This window comes from Terrapene carolina, unplaced genomic scaffold (genome assembly GCF_002925995.2).
Source record: "Terrapene carolina triunguis isolate 2854851 unplaced genomic scaffold, T_m_triunguis-2.0 Scaffold68, whole genome shotgun sequence".
NCBI classification, from domain to species: Eukaryota; Metazoa; Chordata; order Testudines; family Emydidae; genus Terrapene; species Terrapene triunguis.
This window is the reverse complement of record NW_020664419.1, coordinates 40541078-40568830: the sequence shown is the minus strand read 5'-3', so window position 1 is coordinate 40568830 and position 27753 is coordinate 40541078. Positions and strand designations below refer to the sequence as shown.

General features: G+C 43.5%; 1 protein-coding gene across 1 annotated transcript in view; it reads right to left on the bottom strand.

Moving 5' to 3' along the window:
* Positions 1 to 27753, bottom strand: part of CTTNBP2 (cortactin binding protein 2) — a 191928-nt gene that overhangs the window by 41745 nt on the left and 122430 nt on the right. The window contains 6 exon segments of the mRNA XM_026648734.2: positions 577 to 676; positions 756 to 842; positions 16474 to 16553; positions 17025 to 17120; positions 22171 to 22446; positions 25358 to 25475. Of these exon segments, the coding sequence (XP_026504519.2) occupies positions 577 to 676; positions 756 to 842; positions 16474 to 16553; positions 17025 to 17120; positions 22171 to 22446; positions 25358 to 25475 (757 nt within the window).

Below are 27753 nucleotides of genomic sequence, written 5' to 3'. Positions count from 1 at the left end.
ATAAGTAGAATAACTCTAGCTAATATTCCATTTAGGATAATCAGTATTTGTTTTTTTCTTTAATCCAGTTTATTGGATCTCTCTCTATATAATTTCCTTGTTTTTTCCAGAAAATAATAACTCCAATGCTGTTTTTTCAACTACTTTATAGAATTTTTTAAAACTAGTTTTCATTGCTCACGAAAGATGCTGATAGCTCTGGAGAATAAAGTGCTGTATTCAGCCAGCAGGCATGATAAAGTAGCAATGTTCTTATATTTCTGGTTCAACATTTCTGAACCTTGGAAATCAAGTGAAATGTTCACTAAGATAAGGAAACATGAAAGGGGACAGGAGAAAAAATATTAAGAATCCATTAATGTAAAAGACAAAGTTTACACAAAGCTCATTTCTGGACTGTCATCTTTAGCACTAGCTCACTTGAGAGCCTTGTTTCCTTCTCCAGAATTTGTGAGATTTTCAGAACTCTATTAAAAATATGCCATAGGCTATACAGCGTGCTTTAATGTTTCTTCCGAAAGCATCTTTAGAAGTAGCCTTCTACTGATCAAAATAGATCTGCTGAAATAATCTTACCATTATTGATGAATAATTCTGCAAGCTGCTCCTTGGAGAAATCAGCATCCACTTCAACTTTAACAATTTCACAGGTGAATCCGGCAGCCATTTGCTTTTTCTGTGTTGAAAATTCACAGGTTTAGGGAAGCTTTACATGCTCTTTCTAGAATTATTTATTCTGTATGCTTGTTTAATACCTTCATACAGAGCGCTATCTGATGTGCTACGTAGTCTTGCAAACTTCCTTCTGGACCATGAAAGATGACATTACGGTATTGTTCAACCTACACATAAACAAAGTAAACTTTACATGAATATTCACAGACCTGGATATTTTTAATCCAAACAAAACAACCAAAACCCAAGGGGTTAGGTATATGTGGAATTTTCCACTTCACAATCATGGGGAGGAGGAATAGCTCAGTGGTTTGAGCATTGGCCTGAGCATTGGCCTGCTAAACCCAGGTTTGAGAGTTCAATCCTTGAGGGGGCCATTTAGGGATCTGGGGAAAAAATCTGTCTGGGGATTGGTCCTGCTTTGAGCAGGGGGTTGGACTAGATGACCTCCTGAGGTCCCTTCCAACACTGATAGTCTATGATAATGTATGAAACTTATGCACCTTATAATACAGTGTTCTACATGTACAGTATTGGTGTGTTGCAGCTTTTAAAGAGAGATTTTTACATAGAAATAACATGGGATTGTTCTTAATTTATAAAGCTATGCGAAAACATTCTTTTGTCCCATCAATGGTTGAATTTGACAAACCCAGACAACAGGGACAGGTTACAGTTAACAATCAAATCCAATGACAGAGTGGGCAGAACTTACAAGAAAACCCTTCAAACCCAAATTATTCTATAAAAACCATCAACATTTAAGTTTCTGCCACATTTATTTTAAGTTGAGGCAAAAACTACTCCTCAAACTCTAAATATATAATTTATACTAACAATATAGGAACTCAGTGTCATAATATTTAGAACCTGTCTGCCTAAACTGATTTAATTTGACCTCTTGGATTATAAAAAGCATGCTGAAGAGGCAAAGAGATACCTGCTCTACAAGTGTGAAAGGTAAACCAAATATCCCACATTCATATTTAAAGGTAGCTGCTTTGGGTTTACTACCTATTATCTAAATTCATCAGTATCTCTTATTTAAAAACAGGAATTTTTTTCACTGTATAACCATCTTGCTACTTTTATATAACCAATGGCCGGGAACGGCGAACAGCAGCCACTGGGAGCTGCCAGCGGATTACCCTGATGGGCCGCGTGCTGAAGGTTGCTGACCCCTGATCCATACTATTATAATGCACACATTTAAAAAAAATATTTCCAGTTCTTTATGATGATTTTACTTCAACGTGTTTTAATTTTTTTTAACTGAATGACAAAGCTACAGCTTTATCTCTAATTGAAACTCACAAACGCACTGTATAATGTTCTGGAGAACTAAAACCCATTTCAAATCAAAATTACTTGTGGGCCTTCATTTGTAAAATGATATTAGCTTAGTGCTCATGTGTAATTAACTGTCAAGGGAGCACAGTTAAACTACTGGGTAATTGTCAGACTCCTGCAAACAGCTGAGATCTAAGGCACACATTGTTTACCTAATTTACCAGCAGAGGGCTCTGGAGGTATTTTTTTACTTGGGTTTTAATTATGTTTAAACTGGCTCGATCGCTATGAAAACAATGACGTCCAAAAGCTAATTTACCCAGATTTGCTTTCTCATCAGTTTTCATACACCAAATAACTTGTGTAACGAAAAATGATGATTTTTTTATACAAATAAAGCTGCTGCTCAGTAAGTAATAGGGTTGGTTTCTTTAATAATGGTTGATATGAACCAACTTATTTTAATTTTGTTTCCTCTTTAAAGTTGCTAATAATCACCTGCATATTACATTACAATAAATAATTCATCAATCAATTGGTAGCTAGTAAAAATGAATTTAATGACTTAATTTCCATGCTTACAATTTATTTTTTATGTGACAGAAAATAAGGGATTGAAGGAAAAATGTCCTTTTGAAAAGAGAAAAGGTTATTTTAAGTGTTGTCCATACAGTACATGCTGGAGTTTTAAAAAATATCTTTTAACTATAATACTACTCCCCTGCATACTTTGCTCCCCCTGTCCCCCACAAAGGCAAATCAGAACAGTCCTGTGAATCCTAAAAAGGTGCATGGAAATTATAAAAGTACTAGTGGAAAAATGTCAACATTTTTGACTGTCAGGTTTTTTGATGTCCAGAGAACAAGTTAGGGCCATTTTGAAAGAAATAATGAGTTACATAGTTTTTCATGAACCAACGGCTTGATTAATTCAGTTCAATGTCTCATACTTTTCAGCCAAACATTCACTTCATCCCATCAGAAAGCTCAGGCATCCCACTTCACAGTAATATAATCTATACCTTACCATATGTACTGCACTAAACAAAAACAAACAAAATACCAGCATTAAAAGACAGCTACCTTTTCCATAACTGGTGTTCTTCGAGATGTGTTGCTCATGTCCATTCCATAGTAGGTGTGTGTGCTCGCCACATGTACTATGCCAGAAGTTTTTCCCTTAGCAATATCCGATGGGGACTGGCTCTGGCGCCCTCTGGAGTGGTGCCCACATAGCGCGGTATAAGGGGTGCCACTGGCTCCCCCCACCCTCAGTTCCTTCTTGCCGGAAACTCTGACAGTGGGGAAGGAGGGCGAGTTGTGGAATGGACATGAGCAACACATCTCGAAGAACACCAGTTACGGAAAAGGTAACTGTCTTTTCTTCCTCGAGTGCTTGCTCATGTCCATTCCATATTAGGTGACTCCAAAGCAGTACCCATGGAGGTGGGTAGGAGTTCACGGACGTGTAGATTGCAACACAGCTCTGCTGAACCCAGTGTTGTCCCTGGACTTCTGAGTGATGGCATAATGGGCCATGAACGTGTGGACAGAGAACCACGTTGCGGCTCTACAGATATCCTGGATAGGTATGTGTGCCAGGAAGGCCGCTGAAGATGCTTGTGCTCTAGTTGAGTGGGCTCTGACAATTGGCAGCAGTGGAACCCCCGCCAGGTCTAACACGAGGTTAAACCAATTGGAAATCCTCTGTGAGGACACCAGAAGGCCCTTCATCCTATCCGCTGTAGCGATGAAGAGCTGAGTTGATTTACGGAAAGGCTTGGTACATTCCAAGTAAAAAGCCAAGGCCCTTCAGACGTCCAACACATGAAGATGCCTCTCCTCACTGGTCTTGTGCGGTTTAGGACAGAGCATCAGGATATGGAAGGTAGACACCACCTTCGGCAAGAGGGCCGGGTGGGACCGCAGCTGAACCCTGTCTTTGTAGAAGACCATGTCCGGTGGTTCCGAGGTCAAGGCTTTAATTTCAGAGACTCATCTCGCTGATGTCACCGCCACCAGGAATGCGACCTTCCATGACAGGTGGAAAAGGAAGCAGGAACCCAGCGGCTCAAAGGGCGGGCCTGTGAGCCTAGAGAGGACCAAGTTAAGATCCCACTGTGGAACAGGAGTCCATACTTAGGGAAAAAGTCTCTCGAGCCCTTTAAAGAATCTGACAGTCATGTCATGGGAAAACACTGTCTGTCCTTGGATTGGCGGGCGAAAAGCGGAGATGACCGCGAGATGCACTCTAATGGAAGAGTGTGCCAGGCCCTGGTTTCTCAAATGAAGTAGATAATCTAGGACAGCCTCTGTGGAAGAACGCGAGGGAGAGATGCCACGCTCGGACGCCCAGCAGGAAAACCTCGTCCACTTGACCAGGTAAGTCAGTCTAGTTGAAGGCTTCCTACTTTGCAGGAGGACCTGTTGGACCTCCTCTGAACAGGTCCGCTCTTCCGGGTTCAGCCACGCAGCATCCACGCTGAGAGGTGGAGGGACACAAGGTTGGGATGTAAGAGCCAACCATGATCCTGTTACAGCAGGTCCAGTTAGTTGGGCAGGGGACAGGGAAGGGCCGCTGACAGGTTCATGAATGTGCCGAACCAGAGCTGACGAGGCCACGCCGGGGCGATCAAGAGAGACAGGGCACGAGTTAGCATGATCTTTGCCAGGACCTTGGCAATGAGTGGGATCGGAGGGAACACATACATCAGGCCCCCTGATCACGACAGGAGGAAGGTGTTGGAGAGGGAGTACTTGCCCAGACCTTGCCGAGAGCAAAATAGATGACATTTTCTGTTTTGCCCGGTGGTGAACAAGTCCACTTGAGGAGTTCCCCACCTCTGGAAGACCATTTAGGCTACATCGCAATGGAGCGACCACTCGTGGTGAGAGGAGAAGACCCTGCTGAGGTGATCCGCTAGCGTGCTCTTGACACCAGGGAGGTTACAAGCCTCCAAGTGGATCTCATGGTCGATGCAGAAGTTCCAGAGCCGGAGAGGCTCCTGGCAGAGAGCCGATGACTGCGCTCCCCCTTGCCTGTTGATGAACAACATCAAGGCTCTGTTGTTCGTCAGGACTCTCACCATCTTGCCTGAAAGGTGAGGTAGGAAGACACCACACACCAATCGGACCGCTCTGAGTTCTTTGACATTTATGTGCAGTGCCATCTCCTCTGGGGACCACATATCCTGGATCTGAAGAGCTCCGAGGTGCACACCTCAGCCAAAGCCCGGGGCGTCTGACACCAACTCAATGGAGTGAGGGGGGCTGTCAAACAGAACTCCCTCAAGGACCTTCTTGCGACCGGTCCACCATCACAGCGAAGTGAGTACTGTTGGGGGAATGGTCAAAATTTTTTCCAGGTGATCCCCGGACTAGAATAGGACCGTCGTCAGCTATTGCTGCAGGGGCCGCATGAGGAGCCTGGCATGGTGAACAACGTATGTGCAAGCTGCCATATGGCCCAGCAGATGCAGGCAGACCCTGGCTGTAGTCAGGGGAAACGCGGACACCTTCACAATTAGGTCTGTCAAGGCCTGAAACCTTTCAAGCGGTAGGAACACTCTCGTGCAGGTTGAGTCGAGCACAGCTTCGATGAATTCTATCATTTATGCTGGAACTAACGTGGACTTTTTGTTGTTCACCAGTAGGCCCAGGGAGAGGCAAGTGGCTTGCAGCACCACAACATCCCTTTGGACCTGAGACTTGGAGCTGCCCTTGACCAGCCAGTTGTTGAGGTACGGATAGATGAAAGAATGTGTCCTTTAAGTCGAGGGTGGCATACCAGTCTCCCGGATCCAGGGAGGGGATGATAGAGGCCAGGAGACCATGCGGAACTTCAGTTTCTTTAGGTACTTGTTGAGGTCTCGCAGGTCCAGAATGGGACGCAGACCGCCTTTGGGATTAAAAAGGATTGGGAATAAAATCCCCTGTTCCTGTACTCTAGAGGAACTTCCTCCACCGTCCATATCTGCAGCAATCCTTGGATCTCCTGCGCAAGGAGAGTATCATGAGAAGGATCCCTGAAGAGCGACGCGGAAGGGGGGTAGAAAAGAAACTAAAAGGTGTAGCCCTGCGCCACTGTGTTCAGGGCCCAGCAGTCTGAGGTTATCACGGTCCATGCAGGGAGGAAAAAGAAAAGGCGGTTGGAAAAAAACAGAGAAGATGGATCCGGGGAATAGACTGATAGGTTGCCCTCAGGCACACCCTCAAAACGGTCGCTTGGCCCCTTGCTTATTCCGGGTGGAGCCCAACTGAGCAGGGGGTGGAGGAGGGTGGCTTGGGCGGCACTTGTAGCCATTGGCCTTCTTGTGAGGCAGGTCCTACTAAGACTGGCTCCCTTGTCCCTGAGGCTGTTGCGGTTTGAATCACTTATGTGCTGGGCCTGTGATGTACAACCCTGGTGTTTTCAGGGTGGTATGGGGGCCCTTTCAACCGTGCAGCTTGGTATCAGTCTGTTCTGCAAATAGGGCCTGGACATCGAAGGGAAGGTCCTGAATTGACTGCTGAGCCTTGGTGGACAAGCCCGAGAGGAGCAGCCAGGAAGCTCGCCACATGGAGATGGTGGAGGCCATAGTGCAGGCTGCAGAGTCCGCCGCGTCGGAAGCCACTTAGAGGGCTGCTCTGGCCGCCGTCATGCTCTGCTCGAGGATCACCCAGAATTCCTTCCTGGATCCTTCGGATAGTGAAGCCTTGAACTTGGCCATGGCCTGCCACATGTTGTAATCAGAGTGGCCAAGGAGGGCCTGGTGATTGGTCACTCTCAATTGCAGGCTGGAAGACGAATAAATCTTATGCCCAAAAAGATCCAGCCTCCTTGAGTCTTTATTTTTGGGGGTAGCCCCGGGTAGACCTCGCCTCTCTCTGTGGTTAACCGCCTCAACCACAAGGGAATTGGGGGCCGGGTGGGAGTATAGGTACTCATGCCCTTTTGTTGGCACACGTATTATGTTCAGCCCTTTTAGAGATTGGGGGCAAGGAGGAGGGAGTCTGCCACAGGGTGGTGGTAATCTTTGATACCCCCTCATGAAGGGATAGGGCCACTCTGGCAGGGGCCGAGGACATCAAACAAGGAGTCAGAAGGTTCTTCCAACTCCTCAGCCTGGGGCCCAGGTTAGATGCAACCCTCTTCAATAGTTCCTGGTGTGCCTTAGCATCGTTTTGAGGAACTGGGTGAGGGGCTCCATGATAGCCTTGTCTGGCGATGATGAGGACGATGCCAGTACCGCAGGAACCTTCACATCCATTGGTGGTCCAGCAGTCTACTCCCCTGGGTCCTCCTGGACCTGTGGGGTCCTACCCCCCTTGGGCACTAGAGGGGTGGGATGCTGAGGCCGCTCGCCTGTCTGAGGCTCCCAACACCCAGCGTGCAGCCTGGGAAGGCTGGGTGAACCCTCAGGGGTTCCATGCCACTGGCCACTGTGCCTGGGGCCATGGGACAGGTTTCGGTGCTGATGATGTAGGCAGCACCGCAGGCACCAGAGGCTGTCCCGCAGTTAGGGAGCCCTGCTCGGTGCTGAGCTATAGCCGGAGCAGTCACTACCCAGTGACCAGGATCGGGTGGAGCGGCGGCTCTTATCTGATCAGTGCCGGTCGCTGTGCCTGGACGCAGACCTGTCTGAGTGGGACAAACGTCTTGGTCGGGGCCTCGGGGACAGATGGTGTTCAGTGGATCGGCGTCAGAAATCTGGTGATCTATGCCTTACGCTACCCGACCAGTACTGGGACGTCGAGTGGGCCTGGGAGCTATCACGCACCGGTTGCAGGGAGGAACTCCCTGAACATGGCGATCCCCGTCTTGGAGATCGACGACGGTAGTCCAGTGGCTTCGATCCCTGGATCAGTCCCAGGATCTGTACTGAGCTGTTGGCGATGCGAGGGGTCAGTCTCGATGCTCCTGCACGGGGTGCATACCTCGATAGATCTGCGCCAGGCTACCGGCGAGGTACGCCTCGAATCCTGCTGTCTGTGCACAAGGTCTGGGGACTGAAGAGGGCTCCGCTGAGTCTGCCTCTTTGAGGCGTGATGGTTTTTGGAGGGGGAGCAGTGGTGGGACATTCCTCGCGATGGGGAACAGTGCCGTTGAGGTGGGGACACAAGCGGAAGTCCCAAGGTGGGTTTACCCTGAGACCTGGGTACCGCTGGAGCCGGTGTGGGTGGCACCGGAAGCGTCAGGGTCTCCTGAGCTGCCTGCAGAGCCTCGGGCGTCAACAGCATATGGAGCTGGCGGAGGCCTGTACCGCTATCTGGACTTGCAGGCAAATCTTGGGATGGGCTGCACCGGTCGGTGTGAGCTGGGGCCCAACTTCCCGAAGGGGGCATTGACCTGCCCGGGGCAGGTTTTCACTCACTCCCAGCCCTATCTTTTCCCTTGCAGGAAGTAGGGGATCTTCCCCTCCTTGTCTTTTTCGGCTTCTTGGCTGGAGCCGCGGAGGGGGACCAGTGCCAGCTCATGGACGGCGCCGGCAGAGCGCTGTGCACTGACACCGCGGTGCTCGGTGCCAAGTTGGACTGTTGCTCCGGTGCCGGAGTGAGTTCCGACTCCATCAGGAGCACCTTTAAGTGATTGTTCCACTCCTTTTTCATCCTAGGTTCGAAGGACTTACAAAGACAACACTTGTCGCTTATGTGCCACTCGCCCAAGCACTGTAAGCAGCTAGTAGGTGGATTGCTGACAGGCACAGGTCATTTGCAACGACCGCAGGGCTTAAACGATCACATGCCCCGTCCCCGAGCTGAGTCCCATTCGGGACTAACGAAGAGTTCGAGAACTACTACTAAGGGTAATTAATTCAACTACTAAACATGTACAACTATATTATTACTTCGCATCTGACGAAGTGGGTATTCACCCACGAAAGCTTATGCTCCAATACATCTGTTATTCTTAAAGGTGCCACAGGACCCTCTGTTGCTTTTTACAGATCCAGACTAACACGGCTACCCCTCTGATACTTAACTATATTACAGGTTTTCAAAGTTCGCAAGAACAGAGAATAAAACAATGCTAGCCTAAGTAGCAGATGTTCCAGCACCATCACTGGCAGTAAAAAAGAACTGAGGGTGGAGGGAGCAGACGGTGCCCCTTATACCACGTCATGCGGGCACCACTCCAGATGGTGCCAGAGCCGGTCCCCTATGGATACTGCTAAGGGAAAAACCTCCAGCAGCGGTGCATGTGACGAGCACACACACCTAATATAGTAATATGAAATGCCCTCGGGGCATGGAATATACCTGTACAGCATTGCTAATGAAGAACATATCACAGATGTGAACCTATTATTTATTATTTGTGTAGCATAATCAATATGCTAGGTGCTTTTCAAATGGGTATGAAGACAAGGTCTCTAAAACAAGGAGCTCACCATTTAAACAAAGTACAAATGAAAGAAGAGGGATTAAGTAGATGCAATGGAAATCAATGTTTATGAACAATGGAAATGAGCATGCGTCTTGTGAGTTCCTTGATTTTTGTTTGGAAATCGTTTGAAGTCACTGTATGCTCTTCATTGCAAAGGTCTTTTGGAAGAATAGAAAATTTCTTAATGAAATTCCTTTCTTTCTTTCTATTAGCAGCATCTCCTACAATTCTTGATGACATTTGGGCTGCTCTCCACTTTCTGCAGCTCTTGAAGACAGATCAGAGTTTGGAGCTGCATGGTGTAGCCATGCTCTCTCAGCTCCTGCTTTCTTCCAAATGAGTTATTCCCAAACTGTAAAACCTATATAACATTAACAAATCTTACAGAGATAATGAAATAACTATGTACAGTAGACAAAGGAAGACAGTCCTATTGTAATGACTCCACTTAATCTCTGACCCTGGACTTATGAGCCATCCATGTTGGGTAGAAATGTGAGAAACACTGTTAGAAGAAAGGAAGTTAATAATAATAAATTTTCCATTCTGCAGCCCAGCATCTCCCACATTTCTTGACATCTGGGAAGTAGCGAGCAATGAACAGAGGTCCGGAGGGTTAAGAAAAGGGCAGAAAAAGGGAAAACGGTATCCCTCCTACCAATAATATTTGCTCAAAGGACAAAATCATTTCCAGGCCATCGCCTGTAGCACATTCCTGCCAAAGGAAGCTTCTGCAGGGAAGTCCACCTTGTAGCGCTTGATAAAGATGGTAGCACTTGACCAGGTGGCCACCTTACACTTTCTACTGAAGATGCATTAGCTTTTTCTGCCCACAAGGTCTCCAAGGATTGTGTGGAGTGTGCCCATACCTCTTCTGAAACCAGAATCTCCGATGCCTTTCGCAATACATAGTCTAATCCAAGGGTCGGCAACCTTTCAGAAGTGGTGTGCCGAGTCTTCATTTATATTTAATTTAAGGTTTTGCATGCCAATAATACATTTTAACGTTTTTAGAAGGTCTCTTTCTATAGGTCTATAATATATAACTACACTATTGTTGTATGTAAAGTAAATAAGGTTTTTAAAATGTTTAAGAAGCTTCATTTAAAATTAAATTAAAATGCAGAGCTCCCTGGACCGGTGGCCAGGACCCGGGCAGTGTGAGTGCCACTGAAAATCAGCTCGCGTTCCGCCTTCGGCACACGTGCCATAAATTGCCTACCCCTGGTCTAATCCAACTAGCAAGAGAGGACCTGGAAGCTCTGAGTCACTGGTATTTCAGATAGCAGGATACAAATGGGCCCCCTGATCTCCTCGTGGATTCTGTACATTTGAAGTACATATTCAGAGTCTTTCTGACATCTAAGATGTACCACTTCTCCTCGATGGGATGCTGTGGATTTGGACAGAATAAAGCTAGAACCACTTCTTGGGAAGTGTGGAAAGGAGAGTTCACCTTCGGGATAAACAATTCCAGAACTCTGAGCACCACCTTGTCCTTATGAAACTCATAATGAGGTTCCTGCATGGAGAGTGCTGCCAGCTCTGACACTCACTTGGTGGATGTGATGACTATCAGAAATCAAGTTTTGATGGACAAATAAAATGCGGATACTGATGTCAGTGGTTCAAAGGGATGGTTTGTCAGTGGTCTCAATACAAGTGGCAATCACTTGGGAAAAGGAGATCTAATCACTGGTTTGGCCATCTGGACTGCCCTAAGGAATCTGGCTACCTAGGTGTTCCTGCCAGGGAACCTGCAGATCCTGTGAACATCATTTTACTAAGGGCAGACACGATGCACAATGATGCTGGGTTGGAGACCTTTGTTGAAGACTTCTTGGAGAAAATTCAGATAGAGGAATTAGAATTTGCTTCATGTTCCTGGCACCAGTCGCAAAACTTGGTCCAATTAAAGAAGCATGTTTTCAAGGTTGATACTCTTCTAGAAGAAAGAAGTGTTCTGGTGACTCTGGAGGACATACCCACCAATATTAGTGCTTCCCTTTCAATAGCCAGGCTGTTAGGTGCAGCCACTTTGGGTCCAGATGAAGTAGAGGGCCTTGGGAAAGGATTTCTGATCTTTTGGGGAGCTTAGTGGTGGTCCCAATTTCAGCTCTATCAGGTCCCAAAACCAGGGGTTACCAATATTACTGTCCCATTCTCATTTTTTTTCTGGATCACCTTCCCTAATAATGGGAAGGGCAGAAATACATAGAGGGGGCCCTGTGGCTATCTGTGTGATAGGACATCTGTTTCCATAGATCTGGGGTTCACTTCCCTGGGGAATTACTTCGATTTCTACACATTTATGTGCCTCTTAAATGGTTAAGGAAAGGCCAAACAATTGGATGATTAACTAGAAGATCTCCTGATTCAGGCACCACTTGCAGCTGTTCACCTTGTGCCTGCTGAGTTAGTCTGCCTTTTGGTTCAGGTCTCCCCCTTTATGTGAGTTGCCCTGAGGGAGAGGAGACAACTCTCCACCCACTGCATGATTTCCAGTGCTTCAGCCTGTAGTGCTGGGCTTCTTGCTGCCCCCTTGGTTGTTCACTTATGTGACTGGGATCATGTTGTCTGACAATCAGGATGTGGTTCTTCTCTAGGCTTTTTTGATGTTATAATAAAGCCATACTCCTGCAGGAGATTCAAGGTTGAGGATTGTAGTTCTGTGTGCTGTTGCTGGGGACAGAGTTCTGATTAAGATGTTGTCCGGGAAGGTGTATCGGTGACGTGAGTCTGCCTAAGATTTCCACCACCATCTCTGTAAAGATCTCGGGGGGCCAATGACAAGCTGAATGGGAGTGTCCGATATTGAGACTGCTACCTGCCATTGGCAAACCTTAGGAACCTGCAATGGCCCAGTCTTATTGGGATGTGGATATGTGCATCTGTCAGATCCACTGAAGTCAGAAGATTCCCCTGGGGACAGGGATGACACTGTAGCAGTTAGAGTCTCTATCTGGAACTACATTTCCTTCATCCACTTGTTGAGCCTTTTGAGATCTGGATTGGCTCAGACCCCTTCCGTACACTTCTGAATGATAAAGATGGAGTAGCACCTTGAGAATCTTTCTTCTGAGGGAACTCTCTCTATTACTCCCATATCTAGGAGGTGAAAAATCTCATTCTGGATTAGAGTTTTACAGAGTTGTTCAAGATGGGGGTGTGATGCTGTCTAACAGATTGCCAGTTCAGGCTAGAGCAACAGGGCAATTCACTTGTGTGTGAATATCAAAGAAATGCTAAAAGGTCTTAGTGTGTTCAAGCCAATTCACTTGTTAGAATAAATCAAAAATGTTGATTGTACTGTTTTCACTTATCTGTATTCTGTTGTCTGCTATCACATTACATGTAATTACATTATGTACACCCTTCAGTGAGATAATCCTAGATCAAAGGTGTGTTAGTATTAGGAGGAAAAATTATTTAATGTGTAAAACTTAATGAAAACTAATGAAGGATTGTTTTTGGCTATCACATTGTATTTACATTACATCTGCCCATTACATGAGACTGGAGCCTGGAAAATGTAAAAGATTGCTAACTTCAAAGCATGGATTGTTATGTTCGACACTGAAAGCTCACAAGCTCAGTTTTCATTTAGCCAACAAAGGAAGAGCCCCACTGTGAATGAAAACACTGGCCTAATTGCCTTCCGTGGAAGACGCTATAATATTGAATCCAGGGAGATAGGTATATCTCCATACATATTATATTATATTATGGAGATATACCTATCTCACAGAACTGGAAGGGACCTTGAAAGGTCATCAAGTCCAGTCCCCTGCCTTCACTAACAGGACCAAGTACAGTCTCTGACAGGGTTTTGGTCCCCCCGATCCCTAAATAGCCCCCTCAAAGATTGAACTCACAACCCTGGGTTTAGCAGGCCAATGCTCAAACCACTGAGCTATCCTTCCCCCCTGGATCAATCCTGTATTTCTGAGCTGCCATGGACACTTACAGAGCGCGTTCCAGATGCAAAGACAGAAATCCCCAAAATCATTTTGGGCAATCCTGAGAGACTTATGGGAAACTAGCAGATTGCTACATCTTTGCGCAGGTCTACACTACCCGCCTGAATCGGCGGGTAGAAATTGATCTCTCGGGGATCGAATTATCGCGTCTCGTCGGGACGCGACAATCAATCCCCGAATCGACGCTTCTACTCCACCAGCAGAGGTAGGAGTAAGTGCCGTCGACGGGGGAGCCGCAGAGGTCGATTTGCCGCCGTCCTCACAGCAGAGTAAGTTGGCTCCGATATGTCGAATTCAGCTACGCTATTCGCGTAGCTGAATTTGCATATCTTAAATCGACCCCCCCCCCATAGTGAGGACGTAGCCTGAGCTATCACTTTGGGTTTACAAATTTGGACTCACCTGTTAATGTACTTTACCTGCTTTAACCTCTTAATAACTCATTTCTTTTTCTTAGCTAATAAACCTTTAATTAGTTTACTAGAGAAATTTACTTTTCAGCATTGTTTTTGGTGTGAGATCCAGAGTATCCATTGACTTGGAGTAAGTGACCGACCCCTTGGGGTTGGGAGTAACCTAATGTCAGGTGATTTTGGGTTTTAATAACCTTTCAACACAAAGTCTAGTTTGTCTGGGAGGTAAAGAGGGTCCTGAGAGAGCATAAGTGGACTGTCTGTGACTCCACGGCAAGACTAATATAGTAATCCAGGAGTGCATGTTTGTTATTGGATTTGTAAAATCTCATTACAGAATATACCACCAACTTGGTGGGTCTGCCCTATTTTCTGACAGTCTGATCTCAGATTGGCACTCTCAGTGGTGAGCCTACCAGACAGCGTGACAGGGGACTGGATGAGAAATGGACAGGGTGGAGCCCATAATTCAAGTGAGTATCCCTGACCCACTGGTCTGGGGTCGAAGCAACCCATTCCTCCAGGAAATGGGAAATCCTGCTCCCAATCTTCAGCTTCAAGGGGAGACCTATGCAGTCTCTGTCACAAATGGATGGGGACTTTGGGAAAGGCAGGGTTTCCTTGGGGCTTTCCTCCCAAGCCTTGGTTCCACGGCATTCTTCTGGAGAATCTGCTGTCTTCACTTGTATTCCGCAAGGCCAAAGGCCGAAAAGAACACCTTTGTCTGAAGGCCAGTCCGCATTCTCTTTTAAAGACATGGTGTACTGTTGGAAGGAACTGTTAAGATTTTGCGGCATTGTCTACCACAAACTTGTATAGCTTCTCTCTGAAATGCAGGGCTCCTGTGAATTTGGCAAAGCACAGCACCCACTTTGAGTGGTTTTCCATCTTCCAGAGCCGTAGGTGGCACCTGCTCACTGAGCTGGAGGCCATGTGTTTGCCTGAGAATCTAATTGCATCCATTGAGGTGTCAGCAATGAACGTTGCTTCCAAGGTAATTTTTTTTAAAATAGAGCCAAAGTGAGAGTGCTCTCTACCTTTGAGAGCTCTGAGTTTTCCACCCAGTAGAGAGATGCTCTCAAAAAAAAAAAAGCTGCTAGTGATGCCCTGAGGAAGCTGAGGAGGCCTCACAGTCTTTTTTTGAGAGTGGCATCCATTTTTCTATCTGGGAAGTCCTTAGGCTAGAACTTCCCTTCTGAGGAGATAACCATATCTTTAGCCAGGGACACTATGGCAGCGTCAACTTTTGGTATCTCAGTAATTGGGACTTTTGGTTCCTGAAGGGTTAAAATCCATGTGCATGTTATATAACAACCTGGTATATGGATTGTGCCAGCTCTTTTTCAGACCCAAAGTCCAGAGTTTGGTCTGGAGACCAGAGGCCTAGCTAATAGTGATCAGCTAAGAGAAAGCTGAGGTAAACAAAATAACATTGCCTTTGCTAAGATCTGCTTGGTCAGTAGAAATGCCAGATGTTGAAGCAATAACTGAATAATTATGTTTCATCCAATGTTTCAAATTGAACAAAGAATCCCTGTTCCTATTGTGTTTCTCCTGAAGGGAAAACAGTCTTCCCACAGATCCAACCTTGAGTTTATGAAATATTGGCACATGTCACTATAATGATATGGCATCCTTCCACCTCCCTTCCAAGGGACCAATGCCCTGCCTTAAGACATAAAGGAGACAATCTCTATTTTCATATGCTTTCACTGTTTCTTTGCTTTATCCCCTAGACATGTACCTGTCGGACAATCAAAGGAGATACTCCATTCCTATGGACCCCAAATCAGAATTCAACATATATATTTTATATTAATAACATTTTATCAAAGTATTAATTAAATGTTAACTTGCTAATTTGAGACCATGGGCGGAGACATTATGTAACCTTTTAACCATTGGCTAATGTGCTATCTTGTCTTGCTGCAAAACCTATCCTGGGGTGTGGAACTGCCTACCCCGTCACTTTCCCCCGCCCATGGAAAATCTATATATTTCATTGTAATCAATTGATTGACAGTGTCTCTGAGCCTAATAAGCCAGGTGACACTCCGCCAGCGCTGTGTGTAATAAACCCCTATGCTTTGACCTCTACATGGTGTGGATTTATGTCCTTCAGTTCCTGGATCCCGCAGAACCTAAGATAATTTCTGTTAACGTGCTTGCCCATGTTTGTCTTATCCCAACCACTCTTGATTACTTCCTTGCAGTGTAGGGGAATTGTGGCCTCAGGGGAGGATTTCAATGGGAGGTATTTGCTCAGAGGCTTACTTTCGGAATTTTGATGATGATGAAGATGATAATGCGGAAGACAATGACTGACATTCCAGGGTCCCTCAGTCGGAGATGAGAGAGATGCCAGCCATAGGGCTAAAGACTTTGCACTCTCTCTATCTGCTATTATATTTTAGTGTTTGTGGGATTATTTATTGGTTTAGTGAATTTGTTAATAAAGGAAATTGGTAAAAATTGCAATTGTGTCTCATGTGCTTCTAGGGTCTCTTATTCTAATGATACTGATTATAATATTCCTGATGCTACTAAAGACTGAACCTTTATTGACCACTGAGGTCTAAGAGATTAATCAATAATCAATATTAATCAATCATCGATCCATCAATAAGGTGACAAAAGACAGAAACGGAGGGTGAGATGGTAGAAGCACTGCAGACTGGGTTAAGCAGGGGTTTTCACATATGCCTAAAGGAGATGAGAGCCAGCAGACAGATGCTAGTCTGGTACCTACCAGCCGGAGGTAGTTCTGCAGTATCTGAAGGTGGATCATAGATGCGTAAGTCACACTGTTTAAGCAGCCTTCTTGAGGACCTTTAAAATACATATATTATTATCTAATACCTGCAATCCTCATGATTTATAAGAATGTGCAATAAACAAACAAGCATTATAGTGAGACTTTGAAGAATCTCTAAGACTCTATATGGACATCACATATTCAATCAGAGTTGCTAATCAACTTCTTTTATCATGAAAAGAATTACCTGTATCTTGTAATACAGGTTAAAAGGTACTATGGGTGATATAGATATTATAAAATAACTGTACCTATGGAGTTTATAGCTCCTAAGTGCTATCATGTGTTTCTAAATGCTCTAGGTCCACCTATCTGCTTTTAACCAAATTAAGTGATAATTATTTTACTAACTGAATGTCAAATTTATGGGAAGCAGGAAAGTCGTATGAAATACTAAAGAAAAAAATGGTAGCAAATGATTCATAATCTCTATTACTATGGAATTTTTCAATTTTCAAAAACAAAATAGTTGCAAATGCCTTTACCGAACAAAAACACTGTTATGTGTTCTGTTTTATTCCTCTTCAAAAAATCCCACGGTGCCTGTGGAAAAATCTGACCTGTTGACCATGGAACATTTCCTGTTTAAAAAAAAAAAAAAAGAGAGAGAGAGAGAGAATGGAGACATATACATACTATATCTGCATACACCCCTCCACACACACAGCACACCTATCCGCCGGCACAGAATGTGTACATATATATTCAGTTCTGCTATTTTGAAAAACAAATCAGTTCCATGTATAAAAACATTTAATTATTTTATATATGGGTGATAACATTTGAACATTTGCTGTTGTATGCAGATTAAAACAATAGTTTAAAATATCACTTTGTAATGGACCTTTACATTTAATATATTAAATAGTAAACATTGAATAAAACCATGGTAATTTGCTTGATTCAAAGCATAATATATATTTTAGATGAAGGGCCTGGTTTTCCATTGCCCTATACCTTGTATAGTCATTCAAACCAGTGCAAAGTGACCGATTCTGATTTGCACTCACTTCTTGTGTAAAAAGCTCTGAAAGCTGAAGGGCAGCATTTTAAGCACACTTTTGCCCTAAGAGATGCTTGAATTTTGTGTTGCAGTGGCTGTTTATGAAAAGATGGGCAACAGTGAAAACAGTAGTTTTATTTATATATTGGCCAGACACATTCATGCAGTATGGTTTTCCCAGTATTGTTCCATGATTACTCTAAACTGGAAGTATCATACTGGAATAACAATCTGTTAATTTTCCTGATCAGTTCCTAAGTAGAGCTTTCACTGAAATAAAATGGGAGTTCTCTTTTGCCTATACATGTAAGTATCAGTCAGGATTCATTACAAAAACCCAAGCACAGGATTTTACAGAAGAGGTTTTGTTTTTTTAAGGTGTAATGCTGATCCCTTCTTTTTGAGGGCTAGACTGAGACAACAGAACTCTTATTGACTTAGGATCTCAGGTCAGACTTGAAACCTGGGTCCCAGAGAAGATATAAAAGTGCCTTAATCCACTAAACCACCCACACAGCCAGAGTTAAAGAATGCTTTCATGTAGGCATGTTCTAAGGTTTATTGGATAGGATCTTAAGGCAGTTCATAAGAACATAAGAATGGCCATACTGGGTCAGAACAATGGTCCATCTAGTCTAGTATCCTGTGTTCTGACAGTCGGCAGTGCCAGATGCTTCAGAGGAAATGAATAGAACAGAATTTATTGAGTGGTCCATCCCCTGTTGTCAATCCCAGCTTCTGGCAGTCAGAGGTTTAGGGACATCCAGAGCACAGAGTTGCATACCTGACCATCTTGGCTAATAGCCATAGATGGACCTATCCTCCATGAACTTATCTAATTCTCTTTTGAACCCCATTCTACTTTTGGCTTTCACAACATCTCCTGGCAATGAATTCCATAGGCTGACTGTGCGTTGCGTGAAGAAGTACTTCCTTATGTTTGTTTTAAACTTGCTTCCTATTAATTTCAACTGGAGTCCCCTGGTTCTTGTGTTGTGTGAAGGGGTAAATTAGACTTTTTTATTCACTTTCTCCACATTATTCATGATTTTACAGACCTCCTTAGTCATCGCTTTTCCAAGCCAAACAGTCCCAGTCTTTTAAATCTCTCCTTATATGGGATTTGTTCCATGCCCCTAATCATTTTTGTTGCCCTTCTCTGTGTCTTTTCTAATTTTAATATATCATTTTTTGGATAGGGCAACCAGACCTGCATGCTTTATTCAAGTTGTGGGTGTACCATGGATTTATACAGTGGCACTATGGTATTTATTGTCCTAATTAGCTATCCCTTTCCTAATGGTTCCTAACATTGTTAGCTTTTTTGACTACTGCACATTGAGAAGATGTTTTCAGAGAACTGTCCACGATGACTCCAAGATATTCTTCTTGAGTGGTAACAGCTAATTTAGATCCCATCATTTTATATGTGGAGTTGGGATTATGTTTTCCAATGTGCATTACTTTGCATTTATCAACACTGAATTTCAAGTGCCATCAGTTTTGTGATATCCCTTTGTAACTCTTTGCTGTCAGCTTTGGACTTAACTATCTTGAGTCATTTTGTATCATCTGCAAACTTTGCCATCTCATGGTTTACCTCTTTTTCCTGATCATTTATAAACATCACTGGTCCCAATACAGATCTTTGGAGGACCCCACTATTTACTTCTCTCCATTTGGAAAACTGACCATTTATTCATACTCCATCTTTTAACCAGTTACTGATCCATGAGAGGACCTTCCCTCTTATCCCATGACTACTTACTTTGCTTAAGAGCCTTTGGTGAGGAACCTTGTCAAAGAATTTCTGAAAGTGCAAGTACACTTTATATCCACTGGATCATCCTTGTCCATGTTTATTGACCCACTCAAAGAATTTAAATCGGTTGGTGAGGCATGATTTCCCATTAGAAAAGCTAAACTTCCCCAAGTTGACTCTTCCTCAACAAATCGTGTTCATCTGTATGTCTGATAATTCTGTTGATTATAGTTTCAACCAATTTGTCCGGTACCGAAGTCACGTTTACTGGCCTGTAATTGCCAGGATAGCCTCTTTAATGTTTTAAAAACATTGGTGTTATATTAGCTATCTGCCAGTCATCTGGTACAGAGGCTGATTTAAGCAATAGGTTACATATCACAGTTTTGCAATTTCATATTTGAGTTCCTTCAGAAATCTTAGGTGAACATCATCTGGTTCTGGTGACTTAGTGCTGTTTAATTTAGCGATTTGTTCCAAAACCTCCTCTTATCAACATCTTAATCAGCTCCTCTGATTTGTCACATAAAAAGAATGGCTCAGATGTGGGAATCTCCCTCATGTCCTCTGAAGTGAAGACCAATGCAAATAATTTATTTAGCTTCTCTGCAATGCCCATCATCTTCTTTGAATGCTTCTTTTAGCACCTTGATCATCCAGTGGACACACTGATTGTTTGGCAGGCTTCCTGGTTCAGATGGACTTAAAATTTTTTTTTGCTTCTGGTTTTTGTGTCTTTTGCTAATTGCTCATCAATTTTTTTTGACCTGCCTTGTTATACTTTCACATATGACCTGCCAGAGGCTATGTTCTTTTCTATCTTCCTTAGTAGGATTTGACTTGCAATTTTTAAGTGATGTCTTGTCTCTAACTACCTCTTGTACTCTGTTGTTTAACCATGGTGACATTTTTCTGGTCCTCTTACTGTTTTGGGTTTTTTTAAAATATATTTGGGGTATATATATCGTTGGAGCCTTTATTATTGTGTTTTCTAAAAAGGTGCCATACAGCTTGCAGGCATTTCACTCTTGTAACTGTTCCTTTTAATTTCCGTTTAACTACCCTTCTTATTTTTACATAGTTCCCCTTTTTGAAGTTAAATGTTACTATGGTGGGTTTCTTTGGTATTTTCCCCTTACAAGGATTTTAAATTTACCATATATACTCATTCATTAACTCGTTCGTTTATAAGCCGACCCCCCAAAAGGGATAGGTAAAAATAGCAAAAACTGTATGACCCTTTCATAAGCCGACCCTATATTTCAGGGGTTGGAAAATTTTGGCTCCCAGCCCGTCAGGGTAAGCCGCTGGTGGGTCGGGACATTTTGTTTACCTGGAGCGTCTGCAGGTATGGAGCCCCTCAGCTCCCTGTGGCCGCGGTTCGCCGTTCCCAGCCAATGGGAGCTGTGGGAAGTGGCGCCACTTCCCGCAGCTCCCATTGGCTGGGAACGGCGAACCGCGGCCACAGGGAGCTGAGGGGCTCCATACCTGCAGACGCTCCAGGTAAACAAAATGACAATGTATTAGATATTCAATTAAATGATTCCATAGAATTTAAAATCATCAAATTTTGGTGTAGACCCATTTATAAGCCGATCCCCGCTCTTTGATGCATCACTTTTTTACCAAAAATATTCAAGTTATGAATGAGTATATATGGTAATTACATTATGGTTGCTATTACCAATTGGTTCAGCTATCTTCACCTCTAGGACCAGATCCTGTGTGCCACTTAGGACAATATCAAGAATTGCCTCTCCCCTTGTGGGTTCCAGGACTAGCTGTTCTAAGAAGCTGCCATTAATGGTGTCTAGAAATTTTCATCTCTGCATCCCATCTTGAGGTGACATGTTCCCAGTCAGTAGGGGATAGTTGAAATCCCCGATAATTATTTGGTTTTCTGTTTTTGTAGCCTCTCTAATCTCCTGGAGCATTTCACAATCACTGTCATCATCCTGGGCAGGTGGTTGGTAGTATATTCCTACTGCTATATCTTACTATTCAAGCATGGAATCCATAGAGATTTTATGGTAAAGTTTAATTTAGATTTTTACGCTATTTGACGCTATGCTTTCTTTCACATATAATGCCATTTCTCCACTAGTGAGACCTATTGTCATTCCCATATATTTTGTACTCTGGAATTACCGTGCCCCATTGATCATCATCATTCCAACAAGTTTCTGTGATACCTATTATGTCAATATTCTCATTTAATACCAGGCACTCAGTATCTTAGTATTTAGACTTCTTGCATTTGCATACAAGCACTCACAAAATTTGTCAATATTTAGTTGTCTGCCATGTGATGTAATTGAACGGGACTCTTTCATTTGACTGTTTCTCTTTAGTTCCTACCTTTAATCTGTCAGCTTCTATCCTCTCCTCTTTACTAGGATATAGAGTATCCCCTTTAATGAATCCTCCCCTAATGGATGCGTCTGTCAGAATTGTCTGCTCCTCCACACCTGTCAGCTTTTCCTCAACACGTAGTTTAAAAACTCCTCTATGACCTTTTTAATTTTACATGCCAATGAGCTGGCTTCATTTCGTTTTAGGATGGGCTCCTCCTTTCCCAAAAGGGAATTTCCTTAGTCTCGAAGGTTTAAAGCAGCATATCAAGAAACCTCATCAAATATTTTCATCCAATTTTATTTTATTGGGTAAGTAAAACTTAAGGCATAAAAGTGTCTTAATGCAAATGAGTGTTTTGTGTAATGAATGCAAGCATGATGACCTGATCTAGCCCAGAAGCTGCCACAAGTAATTTTAAATATACTTAACTAAGGAATTAACAACATATCATGCACCCCACAAACAGGAAAAAGGTTTTGCTTTTCTTTCAAGCAACAGTGATGATTCATACCTATTTTGATGGATAATATACTGCTTGCACTGAGGCCAATGTTGGATTCTGCAGCATTATTAAATGTCAGGTCTTCTAGACTCCTCCACCCATCAGAGGTGATTGCTTGGAAATGGTTTGTCACCGCCTGACTCACTGCTTTTGAAAAATCATCCCATGATGTCTGTTTGCGGATATTTAAAGAACATATTGTGTTTTCTGTGTCACAATCCTCTGTACCACAGTAGGCTAGTTCTATTTCACTGACTGAAATCCTTAAAGGTACTCTAAGAGCATCTATTAAAAAAAAAAATTAGAGAACCTAAGATAGTTAAAATCACACAAAAAACACAATAAAAGAGCTATTGTAAATAAGATTAATAATATGAAGTACTTTTACATCTCAATAGCCCTTGGAGACAGACAAGTATTATAACATCTATTATTCATTAGGGAATATGGAGAAAGAGCATGGACCATACCACAATGCAAAACAGTCATAAAACCACTATTAAATTACAGATTATTATACAAAGCATTCAACATCACTATCTTCATTTTATAAGTATCAATAATACACTATTGGTCTACAAGACAAGCTTAAATAATCTTTCATTTCCTCTTTCCAGATCCAAATTCTTACAGATTTAGTCATATGGCTAGTGGTTTCTAACATTTCATTTTCTAACAGGGAGGAGCTTTCATTTGTGGTTATGCATATGTATGTCAATGCAATTTTACTATCATTATAGAAAAAGCTAATAATTATTTAGTTGCAGTTACAGGGGAAAATATCCAAGCCAAACATTTTTAATGGGAGTCTGGAAAGCAAAAATTTTGAAACAGATTTCTCTTTGTGGACATTTTCTCTCATAGCAAAATAAAGACATTTCAATGGGTTGTCTATTTTTAAGTGTGTAAACATTTTAAGAGTGTCACCAGAGGAAAAAAGTTAAAAAATAATAAAGGAACAAAGTGTGTGCGGTGGGTTACATACACAGCGTAACACATTAGAGGAATAATTTTTGGATGTTGCTGTACTCTGAGAACTGGGACAAAATTCCATACTAGCAATAGATTGTAGATTAATATCTGTTTATACTATAGGGGAGGTGGCCAAACCATGAGTTATGAGCCGCATGCGACTCTCTTACAGTTAAACTGCAGCTTTCAGAGCCCTCCACACCCCCATTCTCTGCCTATCAGATTGTTTGGAGTAGCTGGGGCTTCTGCCCTCTGGTGGCATGGTGGGGCTAGGAGTTTCTGCCCAGTAGGGAGAGGGATCTTGGGGCTTCAGCCCTGCAGGAGGCGCCCGCCGGGGCTTGGGGTTTCAGCGGGAGCAGGGCTGAAGGCCCTTGCCCCAGCAAGTGTGCCTTGCAGGGCTGAAGCCCTGAGACCCCACCTCTGGCCCTTGTAAGGAAGAAACCCCTAGTTCCACCATCTTGCCACAGGGCTGAAGCGCCAAACCCCATCTCTCAAACTTCTGAAGATTGTTGTATGCAGCTTAGAGGGCCAGTAAGTTTGGCCATCCCTGCTATATGCACCATTAAAGGTTACTCTAGGATTGCAAGCCTCACTCTCCCCCAACTTCATTGGAAAAACAATACATTTCACCAAATGACCCTGAAATACTGAGGAAGTGTAGCTACAGGAGAGATGCTGGCTGGTTTGGGGAGCAATTCTGCTGTAACAAGACTTTCAATGCTGTTTTAGTTTTGTTCTTATAGTTCAATGGCCAGGTCCTAGATGATATTAACCAATATAGTTCCAACACAGAGCTGGTTCACTATCGGTTATTGGGGGAAAAATCTGATTGAGGTCAAACAGATATAAATATGGCAAAAAATGTCAGTGATTTGAAAAAAAATCCATTTCAGGTAGAAGAAAACATATAATTTAATCTGCAACATTTTGTTTCAGGGATTTTTAAAAGGCTAGATTCACAAAATGTCTGGTGGGGATGGTGCCACCACTGCCATCTGTAACATTTAGCCCATTGCTTTGGGCACTCTCATCCAGTGACAATTCACAGTCAGCCATAATGACAATGACTAGCTACTGGGCCGGGAAAAGAGAGTGAGAATGACTTTATATCCTGGTAGTTAAGGCATTCTCCTGCAACATGGGAGACCCAAGTTCGAGTCCCTGCTTCAATGACTCTGTTTATACATAGTGGAACAGTTACAACAGGAGAGAATGAGAGAGATCCACACTAGAACCTGGGTCTCCCACATTCCAGTTAAGAGCCCTAACCACTGGGCAAAAAGTTGTAAGCAGGGCACCAGCACCACCCGCTCCTCCCATTTTTGAATGGCATCTAAATTATGAAAAAATGGTTTTGAGCCAAAACTATTTGGCAAATTTGTATCAAATTCACTAGTAGTTTTGCAGCAAAAAACCCTGCACTTTTTGGTGAATAAACAATTAGGGTATGTCTACACCCAGCCGCTAGTTCGGCGGCTGGCAATCGAAGTTCTGGGTTCGACTTATCGCGTCTTGTCTGGACGCGATAAGTCGAACCAGGAAGTGCTCGCCGTCGACTGCGGTACTCCAGCTAGACGAGAGGAGTACCGCGGAGTCGACGGGGGAGCCTGCCTGCCGCGTGTAGACCGAGGTAAGTTCGAACTAAGGTACTTCGAACTTCAGCTACGTTATTCACGTAGCTGAAGTTGCGTACCTTAGTTCGATTTGGGGGTTTAGTGTAGACCAAGCCTTAGTCTGGAAAAAAAAATCAACCAGTTCTACTCCAAATCCAATGACAAACAGGTTATTTTGGGCAAAATCCCCATCAGGTTTAAACAAAGAGTCTGAAAAGAGGAAGATAAGAACAATGAAAGGAAGAAAGGTAAAAATTCTGATGAAAAATAACTACTAAATATTAATTTCCAATTCCAAAGGATTAGATTTGTTTCCAGAACTGAACAATTTATTTGATTTTTTAAAGTGGACACATTTTAAGGTACTACTAAAAATCAGAACAAGAGATTACCCAGTACCTTCCAACAAGACGGTTTTTGTCATTTATTGTAGCAGAATTTTGAGTAATATGTCTGCACTCTTTAAAAAATAAACTGGCTTGGTGGTTGAAAAATGTGAGCAGGGTGCGATTAAGGTTAAACAAACATTGTATTAAATGTTTCTTCTGTGTCCCACAAGACCCTGGCTGCTAAATATTTTAGTGCAGTGCTGTTGGCAAACTGTAACTCACTCAAGTTCTCCAGGAGATGTTTGCAGTCATCAGTGGCAACATCATGCAGCGTTCGATCACACTTATCTTTCCTTTCAGCCTCTAGTCCACCATGGCTACACAAGATTTCTAGGCAGTTCTGGAAAGATAAGAGCTATATTATTTGCAGTTTAACTAAATTAACTTGGGATAAATACTCAAAAATTGTTTGCTGCTGGAAGCAGGCAGCCCTACAATTAGCCATTAAACTTCTGATTCAATACATACACATGTATTTCCAAATATACAGAGAAAGGCAACTAACAGAATTGCTAAACATGAAGCTCCAAAAGGTGTTTCTCACAGAATTGAAGTACCGGTGTCAAATGTTTTGCCTTAGACTTGAAATTCTCAGGAGAAAGAAGTGGTTCGGGACTATTTAGAAAAGCTGGATGAGCACAAATCCATGGGGCTGGATGCGCTGCATCCGAGGGTGCTAAAGGAGTTGGCCGATGTGATTGCAGAGCATTTGCTATTATCTTTGAAAACTCATGGCGATCGGGGGAGGTCCTGGAGGACTGGAAAAAGGCTAATGTAGTGCCCATCTTTAAAAAAGAGAAGGAGGAGGATCCGGGGAACTATACAGGCCAGTCAGCCTCACCTCAGTCCCTGGAAAAATCATGGAGCAGGTCCTCAAGGAATCAATTCTGAAGCACTTAGAGGGGAGGAAAGTGATCAGGAACAGGTGGCATGGATTCACCAAGGGCAAGTAATGCCTGACTAACCTAATTGCCTTCTATGAGGAGATAACTGGGTCTGTGGATGAGGGGAAAGCAGTGGATGTGTTATTTCTTGACTTTAGCAAAGCTTTTGATACGGTCTCCCACAGTATTCTTGCCAGCAAGTTAAAGAAGTATGGGCTGGATGAATGGACTATAAGGTGGATAGAAAGCTGGCTAGATCGTTGGGATCAACGGGTAGTGATCAATGGCTCCATGTCTAGTTGGCAACCGGTATCAAGCGGAGTGCCCCAAGGATCGGTCCTGGGGCCGGTTTTGTTCAATATCTTCATTAATGATCTGTAGGATGGTGTGGACTGCACTCTCAGCAAGTTTGCAGATGACACTAAACTGGGAGGAGTGGTAGATACACTGGAGGGTAGGGATAGGGTCCAGAGTGACCTAGACAAATTAGAGGATTGGGCCAAAAGAAACCTGATGAGGTTCAACAAGGACAAGTGCAGAGTCCTGCACTTAGGATGGAAAAATCCCATGCACTGCTACAGACTAGGGACCGAATGGCTAGGCAGCAGTTCTGCAGAAAAGGACCTAGGGGTTACAGTGGACAAGAAGCTGGATATGAGTCAACAGTGTACCCTTGTTGCCAAGAAGACTAACGGCATTTTGGGCTGTATAAGTAGGGGCACTGCCAGCAGATCGAGGCATGTGATCATTCCCCTCTATTTGTTATTGGTGAGGCCTCATCTGGAGTACTGTGTCCAGTTTTGGGCCCCACACTACAAGAAGGATATGGAAAAATGGGAAAGAGTCCAGCGGAGGGCAACTAAAATGATAAGGGGGCTGGAACACATGACTTATGAGGAGAGGCTGAGGGAACTGGGATTGTTTAGTCTGCAGAAGAGAAGAATGAGGGGGGATTTGATAGCTGCTTTCAACTACCTGAAAGGGGATTCCAAAGAGGATGGATCTAGACTATTCTCAGTGGTACCAGATGACAGAAAAAGGAGTAATGGTCTCACGTTGCAGTGGGAGAGGTTTAGGTTGGCTATTAGGAAAAACTTTTTCACTAGGAGGGTGGTGAAGCACTGTAATGGGTTACCTAGGGAGGTGATGGAATCTCCTTCCTTGGAGGTTTTTAAGGTCAGGCTTGACAAAGTCTTGGCTGGGATGATTTAGTTGGGAATTGGTCCTGCTTTGAGCAGGGGGTTCGACTAGATGACCTCCTGAGGTCCCTTCCAACGCTGATATTCTATTCTATATTCTATGTAATAAAGTATGGCGAATAGTGGCAAGGTCCTCAGACAAAAAAAAAAAAAAATAAATAAAAGGTCACAACCTCTTAGCCAGACTCAGATGATAAACAGATCTGGCCACGATTTTTAAAAGCGTGGAGAAATTTTAAGTGCATCCATTTTTCGGTGCCCCATCCAATATACCTAAAGAGGCGTCATTTTCACAGGGTGGGTTCTCTGCCTTTTCTGAGAATCAAGCCTCTTTTATAACGTCTCAGGTTAAGCACTCAATATCACTAGTTGATTTTTAAAATCTTAGGCCCTATTCTCAAAACTATCCTTCCCTATGCCACTCAATGACATCTCTGTTCCATTCTCTCTTCCAGAAACAGTCTCAGCTTTGAACTGATACAAATCCTACTTCTCATTAAAAAAAAAAATTCAATTAACCATTCAGAGTTAGTAG